Source organism: Geotrypetes seraphini, chromosome 3, assembly GCF_902459505.1.
Source record: "Geotrypetes seraphini chromosome 3, aGeoSer1.1, whole genome shotgun sequence".
NCBI lineage: Eukaryota > Metazoa > Chordata > Amphibia > Gymnophiona > Dermophiidae > Geotrypetes > Geotrypetes seraphini.
In genome coordinates, this window is record NC_047086.1 from 43,278,984 (window position 1) to 43,305,101 (window position 26,118).

A 26,118-nucleotide genomic window follows, 5' to 3' on the forward strand; every position below is an offset into this window, starting at 1 on the left:
CCCAAGCATCTGAGATCCTTTATAGATCTCAAAAAGTTAACTGTTGGTGCTACATGAAGTGAAAAGGATAGACTAGGCCGAGATTAATCTATCTTAGCCAATTTCTTTCAATGTATTTCATATTAAATGAAATTCTCCAATATTAGATTTTCTAGCTCTTCCTCCATTACTATTTTATTGTGGTCTGAAGAAAAGCTTATTTTTTTATTGATAACTGTTTCTATTTCAGGAGTACCCAATACGTCGATCGCGATCGACCGGTAGATCAGGAAGGCAACGCGAGTCAATCGCGGAGCCCATCCCGGGCTCCGTGATAGACTTGTGTTGCTGTCCCGATCTACCGGGCCAATCAGTCTTCCTCTCCCCGACGTCCCCCAGGACCACCCCAAGCTCTCCCTGCAGAACCGTTGGACCGACCAGCATTCCTCTCCCCGACGTCAATTCTGACGTTGGAGAGGAAGTTCTGGGCCAGCCAATCGCTGCCTGGCTGGCCCGGAACTTCCTCTTCGATGTCAGAATTGACTTCAGGGAGCGGAATGTTGGTCAGCATGACGCTTCTGCAGGGAGAGCTTGGGGCGGCGGTGGCTTGAGGGCCTGTTCCCCGATGATGGCGGCGGCGGCAAACCTAGTGGCTTGGGGAGGGCATGGAGAAAGAAAGAAAGGGGGCAGGCAGGGAGACAGAAAGAAGAGGGGCAGGCAGTGAGACAGAAAGAAGGGGGGCAGGGAGACAAAGAAAGAAGGTGCTCGGTATGGACGGTGAAAAGTGCACCGGCATTTTAAAAGCTTAAAAGCTTTCAGTCTGCCTGCACCACGCATGCCAATTGCCTTCCTACCCGGCGAGGGCTCGCAGTACCTCAGTTCCGTAAGCAAGCTAAGAAGCCAATCAGGGAAGGTGGAAGGGATGTCTGCTGTCTTCGGAAAACACCTGTTAAGGTAAGTAACTGTGCTTTATCCTAGGACAAGCAGGCAGCATATTCTCACATGTGGGGCTCCCTAGATTACTGCAAAGGGATGGAGGAAGAGTTGACCATTAAGAAGAAAATAAATTCTGTAATACTGCTTGGCCAAAATAACCATCTCATCTGGAATAGGAGTCTAGAAAATAGTGAGATGTGAAAGTGTGGATTGAGGACCAAGTGGCTGCTTTGCAAATTTCATCAATAGGAGTGGATCATAAGAAAGCCACTGAGGTTGCCATCACTCAAACTTTGTGTGCTTCCACGAGCTGCAATCCAGCCTGAGCTTAGCAGAAGAAAATGCAGGCCATTAGCAATGTGGTAATAGTTCTCTTGGCAACACACAAAGAAAGGGCATTCCAAGTACATAACAAACCAAATATCACCCAATAAGGATTGTAAATACCTACAGAGCTGGGACATATACTTCTTTATTTCAGATGAAAAGACCCAACACTGTCAGTGTTTCAGCTCTTAGCCTGCCTCAGGGGTCTTTGGAGTAATCATACAATTTTTCTTTTTCCTTGTCCCAATTTTTGATTGAACTGTTAGCAGCAATTCACGCAAGTGGATATTATTCTCCGTCTCTATTCAAAACTTTCCAAAAAAGAAAATGGTTGTCTACAAAACACTGACAGGGTCAGGTCTTTTCATCTGAAATAAAGAAATATATGTCCCAGCTTTGCAGGCATTTACACTCTTTATTGGGTAATAGTTCTCTTGGCGACAGGTTGGTCCAGTTTGTTGGGATCAAAGGAGATGAATAGTTGAGGTGAAGTCCTGTGTGGCTTAGTCCATAAAGGAACTTGTTCGTTCAATCCAGAAGGAATGTATCTGCCTCGAGACACTGCAGAGAGCATTGTCTGGAGCAGAATTGAGGTAGCTTGTGATTGAGGGGAGACCCAAATAGATCTATCTGAGGAGTTCCCCATAACTGGAAAATGTGACGGAGTAATCTGGAGTTGAGAGTCCAGTCGTGTGGCTGGAGGAATCTGCTGAGTTTGTTGGCCAGGACATTCTGTTTCTCTTGGACATATATAGCCTTTAGAAATATGTTGTAAGGAACTGCCCAATTCCAAATGTGTTGGGCTTCTCGACAAAAAAGGAGAGAGCCAGTGTCACCCTGTTTGCTGATGTAATACATCAATTCGAACTAGGAGAACATGGTTGGAAAAAGAATTCTGAAAAGTGATGAGCGCTTTTAATTCTAGAAGGTTGATGCAAAATGACTTTTCTTGTGAATTCCAATAATCCTGTGTCTTGAGACCATCCAAGTGAGCCCCCTAAGCATACATGGATGCATCCGTGGTGAGGACTTTCTGATGTCAGGGAAACTGAAAGAGGAGACCCCTGGAAAGATTGAAAGGATTCATCCACCACCGAAGAAATTTTCAAAGTGGTGAAGAGACGTTGATCTTTTTGAATAAGGGGTCGAAGGCTTGAGACCATTGAGATGCTAGAAACCACTGGGGCACTCTAAGATGTAGATGAGATAACGGGGTAACATGGACTGTGGATGCCATGTGGTCTATGAGCTGCATCATCTGTCTGGCTAACTGGTTTGCAGAGTGGAGACTTGATTGCAAAGATGAATCAAAGTGTCTTGTCTGTTGAGGAAGATAAGCTCGTAATTGATTGGTATCTAGAATGGCTCCTATGAACTGGAGATTTTGTGATGGTTGAAGTTGAGACTTTAGAAAGCTGACTTCAAATCCAAGTTGCTGAAGAAAAGCCCACCAGGACAGATAGGGAAAATATGTAGAGTACCCGATTACTATTCAATGTAACCCACTTAGGATATAAGTGGTATATAAAATAAATAAATAAAACCTGTCAAAGGATGAAGCAGCGGGTATGAAATGCTGCCTGGAGGACAATGTGCAGGGGGTATGGACAATAGACAGTCCACTAGATTCCCCCTGTCCAGTTTTTGGGTTGATTTTTTTTTTTTGCTAGCAGCTGACTTACAAGAGGAAAATAATCTGATTTAGAAGCCACCAAATTAGCGTATCTGAGAGATCCCCCCTCCCAAACATTTAGGTATATGCTTAGCTTGACTGTGACTTAATCATGCCTTAAATATATGTACATATACAGATTGAACAAGAGAAATAAAGGTACATATATATATATGCATTTTCTTATTATGCTACAGAATAAAAGTATGACATTTTGCACAGATGGTAATTTGATGAGTACTTTCTATGTCAAAATTTTAACTCTGCAACAACTAAAAAAATAAGTTATTTCATATCACTGTCGGTGTAAGTCAAGTATACTGCACAACCGACCTGATGGTGTAGACCCAGTATCCTGCAGCTACCACCAAATACCACCGGTGCACTGGTCCCTGCAGACCTTCCTGTCACCGGTTACCTCAGTCGCTCAGATCTGGCTTACCAAGGGTTAGGCCAAAGCCAGCATTCCTCCACTCAAGGGTTGCCTGGGAGTCCTTGTTCCCAAGAACTCCCAACTATGCTCTTCTGTTCTGGGAGTCTATTAATCAGCCCCACATTTTAGCTCAGGGTGAGGTCCTTCTTGACCCTCTCAAACTATCCTCTAAAGGCTAAAAGGATCCAAGATGAACCTCCACTCCCTGACAGGAGTCCAGTTCAAGTCTTTAAGAGTCTTTTCTTCTTTCAAATAGCCCCTCCTTTCTACAGTTCAACCATATGCAAATTAGGATGCAAATCAGTTCATCAAATCCAATGTAAATGTCATCTAGTCTTCTCTGTCACTGGGAAAGCAACTCTACCACCACCTACCTAGGTCTTCCACAGTGACTAGTAGCACCTCATGAGGAACTAGGTTGCCCCTACTATTCCCTGTTTAACCCAGGCCATCTATCACCCATCCCTTGAGAAACCCCTGGGAGAGTGAAACCCTGGTGCACCCCTCCCTCAAGGAAGCATTCTATCATGGGATGGGACATCTTGATCATCCTTTCACAAATGCAGGGTTTAGATTTAGATCTGCAAAGAATTGAGAAAGTGAGAAAATGTATTTCAGCTGAAATTAAAAAACTCACACCTTCTTTGCTGGTTATTTCTCCTCTCCTCCCTCTTTGGAAACCTTGTTCATTCCTTTGGCTTAAAAATCACCTCTATGTTAACACCATCCTTTTTAATTCCTGACTTCTCTCCCTCTTGCCAAACATAGATAATGTGATGATTTATCATGAGTTGCTCCCCACTTCACCTCCTCCTCTTTATCCTGTTATCCCAGTCATATATCCCTGTTCTCTGGAAGTCACCCTTCACACAAATAAATTCTGGCTAAAGTCTTATTTTCTCATCCTCCACAGTACATTTCCTCTCCAGCCCCATTCCTAAAATTTCAACCAACATTTTTATTATTTGCAACTTTGATTACAATACGATCCTCCTTTTACATGCTGTCGCTCCAGAATGTCATTGCCAGAATGACCTTCCAAACCAGATGTTTTGATCCTTTTTTTCTCTTTTTTTGTGAGTCACTTCCTTCTCATCCTTTTTCCAGTTCAAACCAAATGCCCTTCCCGTCCATTCCTCAAAATCACGAATGCTGTATCTCATTCTGTAATTCAAACAGTCTACATCTCTCCACCTATTAATTTCAGTCTCGATAACTCTTTAAAGGCATCACACCTCTCAATCCTCTTTCTCTTTTGATTTTATTTATTTTAGTTTTCAATCCCGTTCTCCCCAATGAGCTCAGAACAGGTTACACATTAACATACACAATATACAGACACTGTATACAATTTGCCATACTTATCTTAAACTCGACATATACTAAGGATCTATTTCCAATATACATTTCTTTTTAATATAATGGCAAGGGAGTTAGGCGAAGAGGTAAGTTTTTATTGTTTTCCAGAAGTTCAAGAGCCCTTCGAGGGATCTGGTCCATGGGGGAAGTTGATTCCAGTAGCTTGGTATGAAGTGGGAGTAGATCATTGCCTGGCAGTTTGCAGTTGAAGGGCACGGCCCTGGAGCAGAGTGGTCTGTTCGGTACGTATGGAGGAAGCTTAGTTGGCATGTAGCCTGGTTCCATGTTGTGCAGGATTTTATACCCTAGCATCAGGCCCTTTAAAACACAGCGTTTGGCTATGGGTAGCCAGTGGGCTGCTCATAGAGTCTGGGAAACAGGGTCCTGGGCATAAAGATTCTTTAGAAGTCTGATTGCTGTGTTTTGTACATATTGGAGACTTTATATATTCTTTGCTGTGAGTCTGATGAAAAATGCATTGCAGTAGTCCATTCAGGAGAGGACGAAGGCATAGAAGAGTTGGGTGAAGTCCGATTCTAAGAAGTAGTTCCTTATTTTGGGGAGTTGTCGCAGGTAGTAGAATGAGGAGAAAACCAACTGAGAGAGATGATTTGAAAGCGACAGGTTGGAGTCAAGTAGTGTCTCTAAGCTGCATGCTTGGTCTTTTGCCGTTATGGTAGTTGATTCCCAAAATAGAGAGGGATGGGTGTGGGTGCAGTGCTCTTTGTAGAGCCAAAGGAGTTCTGTTTCAAGGCATTTAGTTGCAATTTGTATACATCCATTTTTTTTAATTCCAAGAGGCAGTTTTGGAGTTTCATGATCTGGGAGTCACGGATTTCGCCCAATGGTAGATCTAGTTGGATGTCATCTGTGAAGGAATAAATCTGTATTTGAGGGCTATATCTAGCACAGGTTTAATGTAGAGATTGAATACTCTTCCATCTCCACACCAGCTCCCACAGAGCAACTGACCTCTGGAAATCATTCTCTCTGCAACCTCTATTTCTAATTTCAAATTCTCACTGATGTGTTAGAAAAGGCATATATGAGCTCCTTTGTTAAAGCAGAGCTATGGCAGATGCTACACATAATTTTTACCTATTATAAAGGAGCCTGAACCAACTAATGCACTAATAGGAGGAGCACTGCGCAGGCAGCTTTTGCAGCATTTCAAATGACATACAAGGATTCGCCCCTTGCTATATGATGCCCCTGGTAAAGAGCTTTTCTATACATTCTTGTGTTTTAGATAAATGTCCCCCTCTTATAATTACCAAATTCAATTTCTTAATTAACTTAAATTCCAAAAACCTGTGCATACATTGTGATATGTGAAAAGTGTTCCATGTCCTTGTCTCCTGCAACAGAGCCACTTAAAGAACAGTATCGGGACCATCATGCAACTTTTACTCTAAATGTTATGTGATACAAATATGCACAGCAATGCAATAGTGTAAGACTTATCTCATAAGAAGAGTCTTCGCTGTTTGCGGCTCAGCAGAATAACAAATAAAAGTGCTCTGGCTGAGTACTCCATAACCTCAGTTGGTTTCCTTAATATAGAAACATAGAAACATAGAAAAAAGCAGCAGAAAAGGGCTATAGCCCACCAAGTCTGCCCATTCCAAGTATCCCCTCCCCTGAATTTACTCCCTTAAAGATCCCACGTGAGTATCCCATTTTCTCTTAAAATCGGTCACGCTGCTGGCCTTTATCACCTGGAGTGGGAGTCTGTTCCAATGATCCACTACTCTTTCGGTGAAGAAGTACTTCCTGGAGTCGCCATGAAACTTCCCTCCCCTGATCTTCAGTGGATGCCCTCTCGTGGTCGAGGGTCCCATGAGCCAGAAGATATCACCAGTTGCTCCCCAACTCAGACCCGAGTATCACCAATAATAATAACAACAGTTTATATACCGCAGGACCGTGAAGTTCTATGTGGTTTACAATGATTAAAAGATGGTACAACTTGAGTGGAATAAACAGTTAAGAGCTAGTGATTAACAGGTATTTTGGAGTAAGAATTGTACAGGTCAGCTGCCTAAATACTTCAGGAACAGATATGTTTTTAGGCGTTTCCTAAATTCCCCATACGTAGTAGGCGTAAGCAATTGTTCGAGATCTTTACCCCATAATGCTGCCTGATGTGAGAAAAGGTGTTGATGATGTCTTAAGTTTACATCCTCTAACTGGAGGGAAAACAAAGTTCAAGTGTGAGCTTCTCTTATGTCTGTTGGCTGAGAAAGAGAAAAGGTCAGTTATATATTTAGGGGCTAGACCGAATAGTGCCTTAAAGCAAAAACAACTGAACTTAAACTTCACACGCGGCTCCATCGGCAGCCAATGCAGCAGTCGGTAGTAAGGTGTTACGTGATCGGACTTCTTCAGTCCGAAAATCAGTTTGATTGCTGCATTTTGCACCAGTTGTAATCGTCGCATATTCTTTTGGGCAATTGCCAATTAGGCGATATTACAGTAATCAAGTTGACTTAGTACGAGGGATTGTACCAGAATTCTAAAAGCCGACATGTCAAAATGTGCTCTAATGGACCGCAGCTTCCACAGAGTGAAAAAAACTCTTTCCGATTAAGGAGTCAACCTGGTCTTTCATGGTTAGGCTCTGATCCAATGTTACACCCAATACCGTCGTAGGCTTCCTCAGGAGGAGTATTCTCTGCTCATTTCTTTCCAGCTCTTCCTTTCCCCACAGCGTCCAAACAGAACGTTCCTGGAGCCAGCACCACTTCACATGGGGGGGGTGGTTGAGTGGTGTGTCTGTCAGCAACCACTCTCCCTCTAACACAGTGTATTGCAAATTGTGCACCACGGCGAGATTCTGGGTGTGCCACGAGATGCTGGCAAGGAGGAGGCGCGCAGGCACCAGCTGACTGCTTACGGTTTGTGCTTCATTTGGCTCAGCGCTAAAACAGCTCAGGATTCTTTTGTTCTAAACGCCAAGAGCTTAATTTGCTTTCTAGCGATTTTGAGAACACGTGCTCACGCACGTTCAGTTTGTGCTCCTTTTGGTTCACTGATGAAACAGCTCAGGTTCCAAGAGTTTTAAATTTGCTCTCCAGTGATTTTGCTCTTTTTGAGCAGCAGTTTTATGCAAATTCTCTGCTCGTTTGATGGCATCGTTTACAAAAGAAGTGTCCCCTCAGGAAGGCATTTTGTTGCCAAAACTAGGATCCTTGTTGGGACAAAGATTGACATATTAAAGCTTTGAATTGATTGAGAGGACATCTTCACTTGCCTGTTCTTGCTTTCTTCTAAAGATAAGTGGTAACCATGCCAAAAATTCTACATCTTTGCTCTTGTGCAAGATAGATTAGAAATACATACCACACCAAGAAATCAAAACACAGAAACAGAATCAGTTATCCACAGGAGCATTATTACATAATGAAAACTCTGTTATACTGAAAGGAAAAATAAAAATGTGGTCTGAATTTCCTTTTTTTGTAACTGAACACCTAAAACATTTCTCCTGTCCACAGAGCTTCCAAAAAAAGCCCTCTTCTGCCCCTAATATTAACTTCAACATAAGAACATAAGAAGTGCCTCTGCTGGGTCAGACCAGAGGTCCATCGTGCCCAGCAATCCGCTCGTGCGGCAGCCCAACAGGTCCAGGACCTGTGTAGTAGTCCTCCATCTATACCCCTCTATCCCCTTTTCAAATATGGTAACCCTAAACAGAATGACCCTCAGGAGAGTCAGGTTCACATCAGTATCCTAGACCTGAGAGCCATTTGGAACACACTAAAGACTTTCAAAGATCAGATGCCAAACAAAATTATTCTCATCCAAACAGACAGCCCTTGCTCAGAAGAGCTTACAATCTAATTTGGACAGACAGGACATTTGATAATGCTTTGAAGCCAATGTTATCAGTTTATGATTTTCATCTTGTAGTACAAAGTTTAGTGCTGCAGAGATTAAATTATTGGGAATGTTATCTTCCAAATAGTCCAGAATGCTGCTTCCTATATAATTTGTGAGGGTAGTAGATTTGAGCATGTAATCCATTGCTGCGTCAACTACATTGGCTACCTGTTAAATCATGAGTAATGTTTAAAGGGCTGACATTGATTTTTCGGGCAATTCACAAGGGACTGCCATGGAATTTGTCACATGTTATAACTGTACATCATTTGCGCTGTTCCCCGAGATCAGAATAGACAATACGTTTGTCTACTGATGGGATACAGCAGATCAAATATGCTTATACTGGGACAAAGGCAATTTCAATTGCAGGAGTGACCATTATGGAATAACATGATTAGACAGCTGAGATTGGCTACTGATAAACAGAAATTTTACAAAACTACTTTGTAGAAGTCTTCTTCTGAATTAGGAGATAAGGGTTAAAAGAAGAAGTGTATATTATGCTTTTTGAGAAACAAATAATTGATGGAAAAATGAATAGGAGGGAAAGTTTTTGAAAACAAATGGTATACTGTTTAAATGTATATTTTAAAGTTTTATCTATTTTATGATGATGTATGAGCGTGAATCAAAAAAAAATAAGGCAACTGTTAAATTGCACAATAACCAAAAGAGCGCTAGCGAAATGCAACGTATGTACTCATATATTGCCTGTTGGATAGTTCATCCACACACTTTTCTATTCACTGATGCTTTTTCTTAGGTATCCAATTTTAAAACTTGTAATGCTGGTTACACCAGACAAATTCACTTAAAGCACTTTTGTGTTTTTGCACCACACACGTGTAAGCCTATGATGGTGTGGACGTGGCCTGCAATAGAGCAGTAGCCATATAGTTTAACAATCACACTGAGGCTACACACATACACTTATTAAATTGAATGATAGATATTTATTGTGATATATGGAGTAGTGTCTCTAGTGACTCTCATTCTTTCACAAGTACTACTTTTTACCTGGTTACACCAGACAAAGCATATAATAATAATAACAACTTTATTTTTGTATACCGCAATACCACAAAACAGTTCAGAGCGGTTTACAGGAGAAGAGACTGTACATTTACAGCGAAGATGCAGAGTCGGATTAACCAGGGTAAAGTAACCAGTAACAGTAACAATTAAAATTAAAAAGTAAGATAGGTACTTAGAAATTCCCTTACTGTCCCAAAGGCTCACAATCTAACTAAAGTACCTGGAGAATAACAAAGAAGTGAAAAATATAGATAAAAGAAAAATAAGAAATAAACATTCTAACAAGACTACATTGATCTAAAATACTTTGGAAGGATGAAGAGAGGAGAGAAAGGAATATATACAGTTACAAGGGAGTGCAGGATGAGGATAGTAAGATCTGGGGAAGAAGAGGTATATAGGTGAGCAAGGAGAGGAAAGGAAGGAAGGATGGGGTTAGAGAAATTTATCAAAGAGGTAAGCTGTTCCTAGATCTCATGTGTTATCCTTCCCCTTTTCTATTTTAAATTGTAAATCCCCCTCTACCCTTATTTGTCACATATTGTTTCATCTTTAATATTATTAGTCATTTATAGCCATCATAATTTTATTGTATTCCACTTAGCTGTTATACGATTTGCGGGATCTCAAGCATTAATAAACTTGAAGACAGACGGATATTGTCTGAATTGGCTGCAAATTTGGATATCAGCTATGGACCTGAACTTAGTTTAATGCTTGAAGACTTGGGATACTATTAGAGGGATACTATACAGGACAATGTTAAGTAAAAGATCACTTACAGGTCATTGACCTGGGGGGGCCGCCGCAGGAGTGGACTGCTGGGCACGATGGACCTACGGTCTGACTCAGCAGAGGCGATGCTTATGTGCTTATGATACAGTAAAATCTGCACACGATGGCTTCCCAAACAGCTTACTGATCTGCACAAGCAACAGTGTGTGGAGGTTGTGACCCAGTTCCTGAGACAGTAAGAAGAAGATCAGAGTATTTGGGAAAGAATTGTCACCGGTGATGAGACATGGATGCATCACTGTGATCTGGAGAGCAAAAGATAAAGCAAGATAACGTAAAGGAGGCTTCGGGAGCAGCCAAAGAACTTCTTCTCTGCAGGAATGCTAGTTGAACAATAGAACAAATGCATCGTCTTGCATGGGGACTATGTAGAAAAGTGATATGTTCAATTGCTCACAGTTACTTCTACTAAAGCGGTTAAATGTATTTTGCTTTGACTTTTTGATTTACTCTCATATGAATTTTGGAACCCGCTTAGTTATAGGCGGGTTATAAGCTTTTTAAATAAATAAAATAAATGATGATAACAGTTTGCATCACAAAAGAAATGTAACACTATTTTTGGTAACCAATACCATAATTTCAAAAGATGACTGTGTGCACAGCAGGGTGTCAGGTCAAAAGCGCGCCGGGACAAAGGCGCGCCCAGACAATTGAGCGCAGCGCGGAGGCGCGTGCCGCTCAAAATTACTGTTTTTAGGGCTTCAACAGGGGGTGTGGGGGGGAACCCCCCCACTTTACTTAATAGACATCGCGCCATGTTGTGGGGGCGTTGTGGGGGGTTTGGGGGGTTTTACTGAAAACATTTTACTGAAAACTTCACTTTTTTTCCTGTTTTTAGGGAAAAAGTTAAGTTTACAGTAAAATGTGGAGGGTTACAACCCCCCAAACCCCCCATAACGCCGGCGCAATGTCTATTAAGTAAAGTGGGGGGGTTCCCCAACAAAAAACCCCCGTCAGAGCCCCTAAAAACAGTAATTTTGAGCGGCGCACACCTCCGCGCTGCGCTCAATTGTCTGGCTGCGCCTTTGTCTTTTGCGCCATTGTCTATAAACCGCACAGCAGTATTGCTAAGTCCAGTAATATGCATTAAAATAAATTATGCCTCTATAGTCATTATCTATTTGGGTATTCAGGCAACGTTTATCTTGTTTTTACATTTGTTTCTTCAAATTAATCATCTCTACAGCCGGAAAATACCAAGATAAGAGGTGTTTGAGTCATGAAAACAATCCATTAGCATTTTCTCATTCTGAGAAACAAGTTCTTCTCCTAAAAGGTGCACAAATTCCTTTTCTTTCTGAAAATATATTTTTTGAGGAACAATGCACAGAAGCAATACACAAATGCCATACAAGATTACAATAAGAATCTTTGTCTTGTCACCACAGCAACCACTGATGCAAGTCATACTCATTTCAGTTTCTTTTATGGCACGTACAGTACAATTAAATGAAACTGAAAAGGTCAAATGACATTTCAAAGAAGGTTGTCCATAAGTTTCCTAAATCTGATAATGTCAACATCACTTATTTTCCCCCTTCAATTCCCTACCGTTATAAACTTCTTGACACCCCAATGAGTGGTAGCTACTTTTACAGACTCAGATTCATCTTTTCTGCTTGGATACTATCTCACGTGAATGGCATTTAACGGGAATAAAAAGCATTATAGTATATACAGTATGTTTTTATTTCAGCCTTAGAGGCCTATAATTCTCACATTAAGCTGTGTTAGCTGCTTAATGGGAGAATTAATGTACATCAAACCTTTAAAGCACAATAAAAAAAACAGCTAATGTTTAGTAAATACAGTCATTACGTATTAACTCTCAGAGCAAAATTCTATGTTGCCTTTACATGCGTTAACTGCAAATCTTAGAAACGCTGTAGTTAACTGCTTCTGAATAACCTGTCGTGCTGTTCTCCTTAAATACCAGCAATGCCCCTTTTCAGCCTTACAATGACCATAGGATTGCAGTTATGCAATTCCAAATTATGTTAATACACATAAGTATACAGTGCTCCCCTGCTCATTCGCGAACGGCGGTTCGCACCCCCGGTCATTTATGGTATTTTCTGACCACAAATGACTGGGCAGGAGAGGGCAGCCGGAGAACCGGCGAGTGAAGGAAATCACTGGCTGTATGCACCGACCGCCTGTTTCTGTACTAAAGTCGGGCCTTACCAATCAGGAACTGCGTGTCAAAGCAGCTCCTGATTGGTGAGGCCCGACTTTAGTGCAGGAAGAGGTGGTCAGAGCATACAGCGAGTGATTTCCTTCACTCGCTGGCGCTCCGGCTGCCCTCTCCTGCCGCCCTCTCCTGTCTCCCCTGCCTAAACCGTATTCGCAGTTTTTTTAGAAATTTGCGGGGGTTCCTGGAACGGCCTGTGGGTCAAAGGCTGCCCTTGGAGATCTTTCTGCCTCTCTATCCAAGTTCATGACGAAAAAGGGGGAAGTGGATGGGAGAAAGTGCCGTGTGTTTGAAAGACAAGGCGTTTTTCAATAAGTGAAGAGAATATACTTGGAAATGCCCACCTCCTTGAAGATATGCACAACAAACAGTTTGAAGGTGGAATGGGGGTCAGCAGTGTTGTGAACTCACATGAAAACATATTTGGCAGATTCCTCTTCAGGTCACTGGACCAAGGCATTTTTAAAACAAATTACATACAGATACAAAGAACCTATAACAGGGTACTTACAATTATGTATGTGTGTGTAAATGCACAAAAAACTGACACTTATGCACATAAGTGGCAGCAAACCACCCTGTTCAGCTGGCACCCAAAAGTTGTAACACGCAGGACAAAAACATAAAGAGCCACTAAGTCGTATAAAAAACTGCTGCCTACCACCCAATGCTTTCTTTTTTAAATCCCCCCCCAACCTATCATTCCTTCCAATCTTGGATCTTTTATAAACTGCAAGGTACCCCTCCCCTCCCTAATTTTCATAAAAATAAAAAAGCTTTTCCCACTGGCATTACCCACTCTAAGGGTACTACTACTACTACTAAGTATTTCTAAAACGCTACCAGACGTATGCAGCACTGTACAGAGTCACGAAGAAAACAGTCCCTGCTCGCAGAAGCTTACAGTCGAAACCAGGGGTGTCCAACCTGCGCCCCGTTAAGTATTTTGTGCGGCCCCGGTCGAGTGCGATGCAGTGTTTTCCTCTGCTGCCCCCGGGTGTTTACCGTCTTGCCTGCTCCCTACTCTATCTTGCTGCAGGGTTTGAAAGTTTGTGCGGCCCCAGAAACATTTTTTTTCGGCCAATGTAGCTCAGGGAAGCCAAAAAGTTGGACATCCCTCATCTAAACAGACAAGGAAGGATAAGCCCTTTTTACATTATGATGGCATCACCCCAAGTCACATCCTGGCACAGACCCAAGTCACTTTTGCCTTGACGGCTGCCATTGGTAAAACAGCAGTACTACCTTACATTCTACTAAGAATGCTAACCCCCCCCCAAACTCTATACAGTACTCTGACAAAATTCACAGGGGGAATGTTCCAGGAGCACCTACGAATTTTGAAAAACAGCAAATGTGGTTTTGGAGTGGATTGGAGGTAGGAGAGGGCAGCGGGGGTGGGTGGTGGCAGGTGCTGAAAATCGGGTGCAGGATTGTTCTTAGTATTTTCTGGCCACCTCTTCCGGGAATCATCTGGGTGCATCAAAGCAGCTCCTGATTGGTGTAGCCTGACTTTAGATCCCAGAACAGACGGTCAGAAAATACTGCGAAAGACTGAGTCTGCGATTCGCAAAGGTTTACTGTACATGTAAGGAAACATTAACTAATAATGAGACGTGACGCATATAGCTTATTATTATGCAAAATGAATAGTGCGGTGATAAACTTTGCAAACTATATTCTTCTTTTTTTTTAACCTGGCAAGACGCTTTCAGTTGTTTCCCAGGAGCACAGATTACACATTAGTAATGGACCAATGTTCGCTGCTAATTTTCAATTAATACAGTTTGTGAAGTTTACCGCAGGCTGTATGATTCATTTTGCAGAATGAGTTGCTTTGCTCATTTCACATCTCATTATTTGAACGTGTGGCTATTGGAGAAAGCCTGGCCAGCCAAAACCAAACATTATTACCATAATGCAGCTCAATAAATAGGCTCCTAAAACTGGAGGTAAAATAATTTGCCCACTCTCACAAGAAGCATCATGGAACCTGAACTCTGGTCTCCCTATTTCGCAGCCTATTGTGCTAACCACTAAACCGCTTACTCTATAAATTTCCTGTAAATCTTTGTTCCACATGTTCTTTTTATTAATTTAGTTAATTCTGGTGTCAAAATATTTAGGAACTCTTTTATAATATTGCACTGCAAATCCATCATCCCTTGATGCCTGAAAGTCAACATCGTTTAATCATTTTTCATACTTCTTGCTCTGCTATTAATTTCATACATTTGACTTATTGCCCATGGATATCTCAGGAAACCTCAAAACCATATGGAATCCCACAAAATCTCTTCCCATTCCTTGAATCTTTGATGTATAACTTGTTATATTTTTTGCATGCTCCACTAATCTATTGCAGGTCTAAAATGACAGCCATCACTACCATCAAGAGCAGGAATGGCTTGCCTCTTATTTGGGGTATTGGCCAGAAATGCCAACATTTTACTTATTCTCATAAAATAGTTACATTTTGGTCTATATATATCACAGATTTCTTTTTGCAAATGTAATTAAACTAGTAATAATCTATCAAAATCCACTTCTGGGGGAAGCCCTTTATAAACTCTCTTAACCTCTATTGCTAGACTCAAAATTTCTCCTTATTTTTCTTTGATTTACATCCAAGGCCTGACAGATTATCGTCATTCTGACAACAGGTTTACTTGCTTTCCACAGGCTTTGCATTTCATTTATTTTATCTAGATCACTTTTTCTTGCCTATGTCAACAGTCTCCAATACAAATTTAAATTATATCTCACATCTGTTTTTGTTTTACCCTTTCTTGCATCAGTTGAATCTACAAGCATCTACTGGTTGCTGGGGATACATTATTACATTACATTAAAGGCTTGATCTCTACAGATACCTATAAAGTTCACTGCAGATAGCATTAGTAAGAAATCAGGATATAACCTAAGAAATATGACATATTACAATAGTTACAATTCAACAATTTGAATTACTCCAAAAGAAACTTCCTAAATTGCCTATAATCCTTTCTTGTTCTGGTGGTAATAGGCAAAGAATTCCAAATAAACAGAGCTTGATAAATAGAGAGGACAACCACTGCCTAAATAAAAGTAAAGTAAAAACCGGTTCGAAAGAGAATAAGCATTTCTGCACTATGGGAGATCGATAAAAGACAAAGAGGGCCATTTTTGAAAGGAAGTCTAAGTCTGATTTTGGACGTTTCCATAAAACGCCCAAATTCTGAAGTATAGAAAAGGTCATATTCGAAACTTGAACTCCAAGTTGACCAAAAATATATTTGGGGGGAAAATCATCTACTTGGACATCCAGGTTTCGGGGATGTCCAGGCCGCTAAAACCTTCAAAGTTATACCAAATTTTCAACCAAAACAACATCCAAGTTGGAAATGTCGAAATGGCTGCAACCTTGTAATGGACTGGCCACACAGACATGTCAACAGAGCAGTGGAGCACATTAGAAGGCACTGCTGTGAACTTCACATAAAGGGTGCCAGATGTACATCTCACCATAACCCCCTTATAATGTATAGCAAGGCCCCCAAAACTCCCTCAATACCTACTATACCTACCTGTTTACCACCCCAATAGCCCTTATGGCTGCAGGTGGTACCTATTTGGCAGTATAGTAGGATTTTGATGGGTTTTGGTGGACTCAATCCCAAAAATATGAATAAAACAGTTCACAACTGTCTGTAGAACAGCAGCATCTGGTATGGGAAAAGCATCATACATCTTAAGTAGCCTGGTGGATGAGCTAATGAGCCATAAAGAGGAGGACCCAGGCCCATAAGATACTCTAAGATACACTACATTTATGGTGGAATGAGGCTATCAAAACCCTCCAAAATCCTACTATACTACCATAGAATTGCCAACTTTATAATAGTTGAAAGCAAAATCACATACAAACAATGCATTAAGAGAAACAAGAAAATGTGAAAAGTATGTAACATATTGCAATACATATAGGTACTGAATATTGGTATGAAATTCTGATTCTATAAGGCCTGCCTAAAGTTAGACATGACAACACAGAGCTAGCACATCATCAAAAACGCTTATGGCAAACTTTACTGGGTTAGAGGACTGAAACCCTACCTCTCCCACCAAGAAATATCCAATGTAGTAATAATATCCCTGGTACTCACAATCTTCAACTACTGCAATGCAACCTTGGTGGGCTTACCGAAATACATAATCAGACAGATCCAAGCAATACAAAACCAGAAACACGTTAGGAGGACAGGACATGACATGACATATATACACATAGTAGATCTTTCCAGAAATGTTTTAAGATATGATGAATATAGTAAACGGAACTAAAATAAATTAGGATGAGTATGACTAGACTTATCTAGGATGAGAGTAAATCGGACAAATATAGTACACATTGCTAGAGCTATTTAGGATGCATGTAAAACTAGATTACTTAGTTGTAAGGGTTAACCTATTTAGGAGAGTGTAAATATAGCATACTTAGAATAGTTAACTGTTATCTTGTGTAGACATAGCATACATACATAATAGTGTAATAATGCAAATGCAAACCTGAAACCCTAGCCAAGCAGCTAGGAGACTGACAACAATCCATTACAGATGTCTTTGAAATCCGCTCTGAATCAACTTCCCAGTCATTAGTGGTGGTATAGAAGCTTCCAATAAAGATATTGGCACCTAATATAATTGAGCAATAGGCTTAATCAGTGCCGATATTGGCACTCAACACCTGACAATCAGCTTTAATTGGACTTAATTGAAAGTTAGGCACCTAACTCAAAAAACTTGATTCTATATAAAGCAGGTGCCTAGCCCAAAGCGCCTACACTAAAAATGGGCATGGTTAGAGGGAGGATCATGGACTGAGAGAAGAGGTGGCAAGACTGAGAAGCATCTGTGAGAATGAGAGGTACATCAATGAAATGGTTCCTAAGGCATCAAAGATTTCCAGCAGTGGGGAAGAAGAGGCTGTGCTGAGGGAAGACAACTAGATTCAGATTATGAAACCCTGCAAGATTGGTACTGTGACTCCACCCGCCCTTGAACTGAAGAAGTGGTATGCTGCCCTGGAAGTGGAGGAGATAAAGCATCTCAGGGAGAACGACAAAAGCTTGAAATTCCAAAAATTACTGGATCCGTGACCACTAAGAGACGTAAGGTAGAGGTCTACCTTACAATTACATTAGTGACTTTTATTCCGCCATTACCTTGCGGTTCAAGGCGGATTATAAAAGATGTTATCTGGACAATTGCAGAAGAGTTATATAGTTGAGCAGGTTATTTGGGTGGATTGAAATGCTTCCTGTGGAGTTAGTTTGTCTTGATGGATTTCTTGAATAGAAGGGTTTTTATTTCTTTTCTGAAAGTTTTGTAGTCTGGTGTCGTGATCAGTAGATTTGATAGTTGGTGGCCAGGTTTCGCTGCCTGCATGGCCAGTAGGCCATCGTACATTTTTTTGCATTTGACGTCTCTGATTGAGGGATGCGTGTCTGGTGTCTGGGTCTCCTTAGCCTGGTTGTGGCAGTTTGGATAAGGCAGTTGTTCAAGCAGGCTGGGCTGTCTCCATTCATTGCTTTAAATAGTAGACAGTAAAATTTGAATTGTATTCTTGCTTGTATTGGGAGCCAGTGTGAGTCGAGGTATGTGGCGGTGATGTGGTCGTATTTCTTCAGCGAATAGATCAGTCTCAGGGCTGTGTTTTGTACTGTTTGTAGTTGTTTTATCATGACTTCTGTAGGGTACCTTCTGAAGGGTACAAAAGTGTCCACCTTCAAACCAGACATGATGTCCCAGGAGGTGTGCTGTCTGCCTGGTGCCAAAACTCAAGATGTTACGGAGAGCTTGCCAAGACCATCAAGCCTGATGACTATTATCCAATGCTGCTCATCCATGTTGGCACTAACGATATTGCAAATGTATCAAAAGTGACTTTGTGGCTCTGGGAGAGAAGATGAAGCAGTCAGGTGCACAGGTGGTATTCTCCTCCATCCTCCCTGTTGAGGGTAAAGGCCTTGGCAGAGCAGCTTCCATCCTGGAGATGAATGCGTGGCTATGTGGATGGTGTCATCAAGAACGTTTTAGCTTCCTGGACCATTGGATGATTTTTCAAGGGCTGCTAAGCAGGGATGGTGTGCATCTATCAAAGAAAGAAAGAAGTACCTTTGGAAGCAGGCTGGCTAATCTACTGAAGAGGGCTTTAAACTAGAAACAATGGGGCAGAGTGATCAAAGCCCCTGGGTGAGTATAAGCCCTCAGGTAAGTAAATCACTGAATACCTCTGCACAGATGGAAAAAGGAGGCAATGTCTGGAAAGCACTATATATTAATGCTCGAAGTATGGGAAACAAGATTCTGAATCTAGAAACTGTGATGGAAGAAGATGAGTTGGTTACAGAGACCCATGATTCGGATGTAGTTAAACCGAGCTATAATATGTTTAGGAAAGACAGGGTAGAAAAAAAGGAGGAGGGAGTGGTGTTATATGTTAAAGCCTCACAATTGCAGGATCTGCAGGGCAAGAAAGAGGGAATGGTAAATATATTTACATTGGTGTGATATACAGGCCTCCTTCACAGATGGAAGAAGTGAACAGAGAGTTAACAGTAGACATTCAGAATATATTTAAAAAAAGGGAAGTCTTGCTAATAGGTGATTTTAACATGCCGGATGTTGATTGGGGTATTCCTATTACAGGGTCCTCTAGAAATAAGGAGATCCTAAATTCTCCACAAGGAGAACTGTTCCAGCAGTTTGTAATGGAACCCACACAGGATGGGGTCCTACTGTGCTTAGTGCTTACAAATGGGGAAAGTGTTTCTGATGTTACAGTAAGTGATCATCTGGCATCCAGTGATCATTGCATGGTATGGTTTAATATTAAGACGGGTATAGAGAGGGCTCATTCAAAAGTAAAGGTTCTAGACATTTTTTAAAAACTACCTTTGTTCGGATGGGGGATTACGTCAAGGAATCGTTGCCTGGATGGTAACATCTGGAAGGAGCAGAAATACACTGGGCAAAACTGAAGGGAATTATTGTAAGGGTGACAGACCTTTTTGTGAGGCAAGTAAGTAAAAGTAAGAGGAAAAAAAGACTGCTTTGGTTCTCAAAAGTAGTAGCTGAGAAGGTAAAGAATAAGAGGTTAGCTTTCATAAACTACAAAAGATCACAGAGAAAGGAAAACAGGCAAAAATATCTGGAAAAGTTAAGAGAGGCTGGTCGAGTAGTCCAGGAAAGATACAAATGGAAGAAAAAATAGCTGATATGGTAAAATGAGGAGACAAGACATTTTTTATATAAATTAGTGATTGAAAGAAGTGCAAAAGTGGCATTGTGAGACTCAAAAGTGAAGGGGAGGAATATGTAAGAAGCTGATAAAGAAAAGGCCAAATTGCTTAACAAATATTTCTGTTCTGTGTTCACAGCTGAAGTGCCAGGAGCGGGACCGCAGAAGACAAACATGAATAGGGATGGAGGAGTAATAAACCATGATTGATTTTCAGAGGGTTGTGCTCGTGAGGAGCTAGCTAAAATAAAGGTAGACAAAGCGATGGGGACAGTTGGTGCTGAAGGGACTTAGGGGAGTTCTGGTAGCTCTGCTGACTGACCTTTTCAACGAGTCTCTAGAGTCGGGAGTGGTACCAGAGGACTGGAGAAGGGCGGATGTGGTCCCTCTCCACAAAAGTAAGGAAGAAGTAGGGAATTACAGGCCGGTAAGTCTGACTTCTGTGGTAAGCAAATTAATGGAAACACTTATAAAACAGAGAGTGGTGAAGTTTCTGGAATTAAGTGGATTACAGGACTTCATCGCATGTCCCCTAGTCCTAGTATTTTTGGAAAGAGTGAACAAGCATTTCATATCTACCCTTTCCACTCCACTCATTATTTTATAGGCCTCTCTCATATCAAACCTGAGCTGTCTCTTCTCCAAGCTGAAGAGCCCTAACCACTTTAGCCTTTCCTCATAGGGAAGTCGTCCCATCCCTTTTATCATTTTTGTCGCCCTTCTCTGTACCTTTCCTAATTCCGCTTAAAAGCCACTCTCATGCAAAAGCAGTATTTTGGAAAGGAAGGGTGCAAATATTGGAATCCATGGCCTCTTGCCCTGGCAGTAACTTGTAAGTCTTAACTAACATAGCACTTAAGCAAAATAATATTGTCAGAACGAGGAAAAGCACCCCTGCTGGATGATACCATGCGTTGAAAAATAAAAAAAAAACTCCCAAACTTTCACAAAATTGTGTACTGATGTAGATGGAGACTGCTTTGCTTTTGTGAATCTGATTTTAATAAACACCCATTGCAGTGCCATGAAAGGTGGTTTAACTTAAAGGAAAAAAATGCAGCTTATGTGATAAACTGCTATGCTTAACCAAAAATAAAACATAGGTACAGATAAAATATTTACAAAAAAGGGACAGCATAAGAGGAATGTTTTATACACTAAAAAGAAAGATTCCAGAAAATGACTGCATTTATGTAAAAAGAGCCAAACAAAATAGGAAAAAGGCGAGAACTTAAGCTAGTAGCCAATTCTCGAATTTTGTAAATTTATTTAAGCCAAGTATTTTTTTTTTTTATTCAAGCCATAAACTTCCAAAGTATACAATCTAAATTAAATCTTGCTGTTATGAGTTTATAGACATACACTACCTGCTGCTCTGTAGAGTATTTTGGGTTCAAAGAATATACATGGATTTTTATCTTCTATACACGAAAGCAGCAGTCCTTTAGCCTGGACAGGGCTTCTCGGAATGACAACCTGAAAGAAATAGTTAATTGTCATATTACATGGAAAAACACGTGTAAAACAAAATCCTAACCACAAGTGTTTTGTAAATCCTTAGCAGAATGGGTAAAACACTATTTGCTCTCAAGTCAGGCAGCCAAGCCATTGATACTGGTGCATTATAACAACCAGATACCACAGAATACTCCTCATGATACAAATTAGCAGATGGGTACCTCACAACCAAGGGATCAACTATTTTACAGGTCCTTTTACTAAGCCGGACAACTGAGTGCCATGTGGCAAATGCTCCGACACCCATTCAATTCCTATGGGCGTCGGAACATTTACCTAGCTGGCCCATTCTGCCGAGCTTAGTAAAAGGAGGGAGGGGGGTTAGTTATCAAAATTAGAAAATGACCTTTAGATAAGACCTAAAGTTTTCAAACCAGAAAAAAAATAGTTAATTAGATGTCATCAACTCATGCTCAAGTCCTAGCGACTTGATGAATTACAGATCTAAAAAGAAATCAGTTTTGTGCTAGTCCGGTAAAGTTCTCCAGCATCGGTTGTTTTCAACATGTCCAGCCATCTAGTTGCAGGTTGCCATCTTTGCCTGGTTCCATCAATCTTCCCAAACATGATGTCCTTCTCCAATGATCTTTCTCTTCTGACAGTATGACCAAAATAAGACAGTTGTGACTTCATCATTTGGACTTTGAGAAAATATCTGGACTCTAAACTGAGGGATATCTTTGCATCAGTTAAATACAAAGAGGATAATTGTTTAATGAACTTTCTTTGTTGAGCCCTTAAACAGCTATAGGGGTCATTTCAGAAGCATCTCCATGTGTAAACAGGGAAGGGAAAGGAGATTTGATATAACATCTTTCTGTTGTTACAATCAAAGCAGTTTACATATTATAAATAGGTACTTACTTTGTGTGTGCATATAATATGTAAACCATTATGATTATAACCACAGAAAGGCAGTATACAAATCTCATCCCCAGCAGCATTTATGAACATAGATTGTATACATATATAAACTGCAATTTTGAAAAGCTGCTATTTATACATGGAAAGCCACACCACACAGATTTATAGGGTGTGGTAAGGCGGTGACTTGGAAAGGCCAAAAATCTACAAATCTACTCATCTTCCATAGGAAATAAGCAAATATAAGGAAAAAGTTACACATTAACTATTCTCTGAGTGAAAAAAAAATTCCTCCTATTGGTTTTAAAAGTATTTCCCTGTAACTTCATCGAGTGTCTCCTAGTCTTTGTAATTTTTGACAGAGTGAAAAATCGATCTACTTGTACCCATTCTACTCCACTCAGGATTTTGTAGACTTCAATCATATCTCCCCTCAGCCATCTCTTTTCCAAGCTGAAGAGGAGACTGAGAGGGAACACGATCAAAACATTCAAGATACTGAAAGGAATAGACTTAGTAGATAAAGACAGGTTGTTCATCCTCTCCAAGGTAGAGAGAACAAAAGGGCACTCTCTAAAGTTAAAAGGGGATAGATTCTGTACAAACTAAAGGAAGTTCTTCTTCACCCAGAGAGTGGTGGAACACTGGAACGCTCTTCCGGAGGCTGTTATAGGGGAAAACACCCTCCATGGATTCAAGACAAAGTTAGACAAGTTACTGCTGAACTGGAACGTACGCAGGTAGGACCGGTCTCAGTTAGGGCACTGGTCTTTGACCTAGGAGCCGATGCGGGAGCGGACTGCTGGGCATGATGGATCACTGGTCTGACCCAGCAGTGGCAATTCTTATGTTCTTATGCTTAGGCTTAGCGGGGATGGGGCAGGAAGTGGCGAGCCCGCCTCATTTCAACGAGGCGGGCCAGACAGCTGGACGGCAGCAAGACCCGGCCAGCCAACAATTTAGAGGTTAGTTGGAGGGGAGGTTAGGGGGGTCATCGGGGGGGTATTAGCGCGGGGGGCGGTATTAGCGTAGGGGGGCATTAGTACGGGGGGAGGGTCTGGAGGGAGGGGCGTCCTCCGGCAGGAGGGGTTGGGCACCCTCCTGCCGACGATCAGGGGGAGAGACAGGCAGCCGCTGCCACTATACTTATCACAGCAGGGAGATCCCTTGCTGTGATAAGTATAGCGGCCACGTCTACTTACAATGTAGGCCAGAATTTTGCTGGCCTACATTGTAAGCGTCTCTCCCTAGGCGTAGAGCCGCCTAGGTTCGCCTAAGGCCCTTAGGTGAGCTTAGGCAGTCTTGCGGGCCTCCCTAGGCTCCCAGAGGTGCCTTCAATATTGGCAGTCTGCCTGGGGAGCATTTTTTTTAAAAAAATGTGCATCACAATTGGCTGATTAGACAGCTGTAGGATGCCTACAGCTGCCTAAAATCAGGACGCACTTTGCAGAATCCGGGCCTAAATGTCATCTGCCACTTGGATGCCCAGTCTTCCAATTTCCACGAACGGGGAAAGGGACCTTGGGGTGATAGTGTCCGAAGATCTAAAGGTGAAAAAACAGTGTGACAAGGCAGTGGCTGCTGCTAGAAGGATGCTGGGCTGTATAAAGAGAGGCGTAGCCAGTAGAAGGAAGAAGGTGTTAATGCCTCTGTACAGGTCATTGGTGAGGCCCCACTTGGAGTATTGTGTTTAGTTTTGGAGACCGTATCTGGCGAAGGACGTAAGAAGACTTGAAGTGATCCAGAGGAGGGCGACAAAAATGATAGGAGGCTTGCGCCAGAAGACGTATGAGGAGAGACTGGAAGCCCTGAATATGTATACCCTAGAGCAGGGGTGCCCAAAAGATCGATCACGATTGACCAGTCGATCGCAAAGGTAATGCAAGTCAATCGCAGAGCCCATCCCGGGCTCCGCGATAGACTCGCGTTGCCTTTGCATTCTCTTTGTTCCCCGACGCCACAACAGGCCAGCAGCAACTACAGAAGCACCGGGCAAGCCAGCTTCCACCCCCCTCAAGTGCATTTGGAGCCGTTCGTGACGGACCATGGGATAGAGGCCCCACCCGGAGTACGGCCTACCACATGTCTCGAGCAGCTGCTGCCAACTCTAAGGCTCTATTGAAGAGCCTGGCCGGGAAGAAAGGTTTTGCAGGAGGAAGAGCACCCCAGCCCCCCATACCTGGCGGTGGAAGAGACGAAGAGCAGCACGTAGAGGAGGAAGCGAATGGAAGTAGCCAGCCCGAGGTACGGTGTTCTGGTTGCCTGTGCAAGGGTTGCAGGAGCAGCCGGAGGCATCCAGCAAGACATTTGCAAGCCCGGAAGAAAGAGACAATTCGGCATTTCCAGAGTGCAGCTAACCATTTAGCATCTACTGGTATATGCTAATAGATGTTTTGCACATTCAGAAAACCAGAGTGCTTGGGAGTCTCTAAGACAGGTTGGAGAAGCCCTGCAAAACCAATGTGTCCTTCATTAGGTACCTTGAGTTTCAGGCTCTGATTCAGGAAGCATCAGAACAGGGTCTAATATTTTGCTGCTCCTACAGAGGACACCCCACCATTTCTCCCTGCTGGGTTGTGAACAGCCATGGCAATCTACCAGAATACATGCTTCTGTTGGACTAGTTAGTAAATAAGCTACCTATGCTTGCTTTCAATTAGCCAATATATTTGTCCCTGCCCAAAGTGAAAAACCTGTCTAGAGGGGTGAAGTAGCTTTAAGAAGAGTAGATGCCTTTGAAAAGTGAATCTTTACTTTTCCTCTGGATCATCTTCCATGCAAAACTATTTTCCTTCAGCTGCACCTTTACTTCCAAAATCCAGTCTAAAATGTCAGTATTGCATGCAGTCAGAAGAAGAAAGTGCAACCAGAGACTCATAAAATAACCAGACAACAAAGGTAGGAGAAATGATTTTATTTAAAAAATTTTTTTTTTAAAGTTCAAAAAAGTTTTATTTATTTTCAAGCATAGAATAAACAACGAGTAATGGTCATGTCACAACAGAGCAGTAAAATAACAATAGCAGGGATTGTATACAGAGCAGCTTAAAGGATTATGCATTAGTGATCAAAATGTGTCCATTTTGAGAATTTATATCTGCTGGCTATATTTTGCAGTAGCGGATTTTCGCACAGGGAGTCTATGAGCGTCGAGAGCAGCGCAGGGCATTCAGTGCAGCTCTCTGCACTAAAAACTGCTATCGTGGTTTAGTAAAAAGGGAGGGGGTATATATGTCTATTTTTGTATAGTTGTTACTAAGGTGACAGTGCATATTTTAAAAGTCATCTGCCTTGACCACTGTGAAAACCTCCCCCCCCCCCCGAATATAAATGATAATTAACATTTTCTCTGCGTACAGTGTGCTTTGTGTTTTTTAAAAAATTTTATTGTTGGTAGATCATTTTGACTTAGTCATTTTAATAGTAGCTCGCAAGATAAAAAAGTGTGGGCACCCCTGCCCTAGAGGAAAGGAGAGACAGGGGAGATACGATTCAGACGTTCAAATACTTGAAGGGTATTAATGTAGAACAAAATATTTTCCAGAGAAAGGAAAATGGTAAAACTAAAGGACATAATTTGAGGTTGAGGGGTGGTAGATTCAAGAGCAATGTTAGGAAATTCTACTTTACGGAGAGGGTGGTGGATGCCTGGAATGCGCTCTCAAGAGAGGTGGTGGAGAGTAAAATGGTGACTGAGTTCAAAGAAGCGTGGGATGACCACAGAGGATCTAGAATCAGAAAATAATATTAAATATTGAACTAAGGTCAGTACTGGGCAGACTTGCACAGTCTGTGTCTGTATATGGCCGTTTGGGTGAGAATGGGCTGGAGAGGGCTTC

General features: G+C 41.7%; 1 protein-coding gene across 2 annotated transcripts in view; it reads right to left on the bottom strand.

The window, feature by feature from the left end:
* The window catches only part of BCKDHB (branched chain keto acid dehydrogenase E1 subunit beta), a 414,901-nt gene that overhangs the window by 309,839 nt on the left and 78,944 nt on the right, over window positions 1–26,118 (bottom strand). For both annotated transcript variants that reach the window (XM_033939509.1, XM_033939510.1), the window contains exon 6: window positions 21,265–21,373. In XM_033939509.1, coding sequence (XP_033795400.1) covers window positions 21,265–21,373 — 109 coding nt within the window. The remainder of the gene's footprint in view (window positions 1–21,264; window positions 21,374–26,118) is intronic.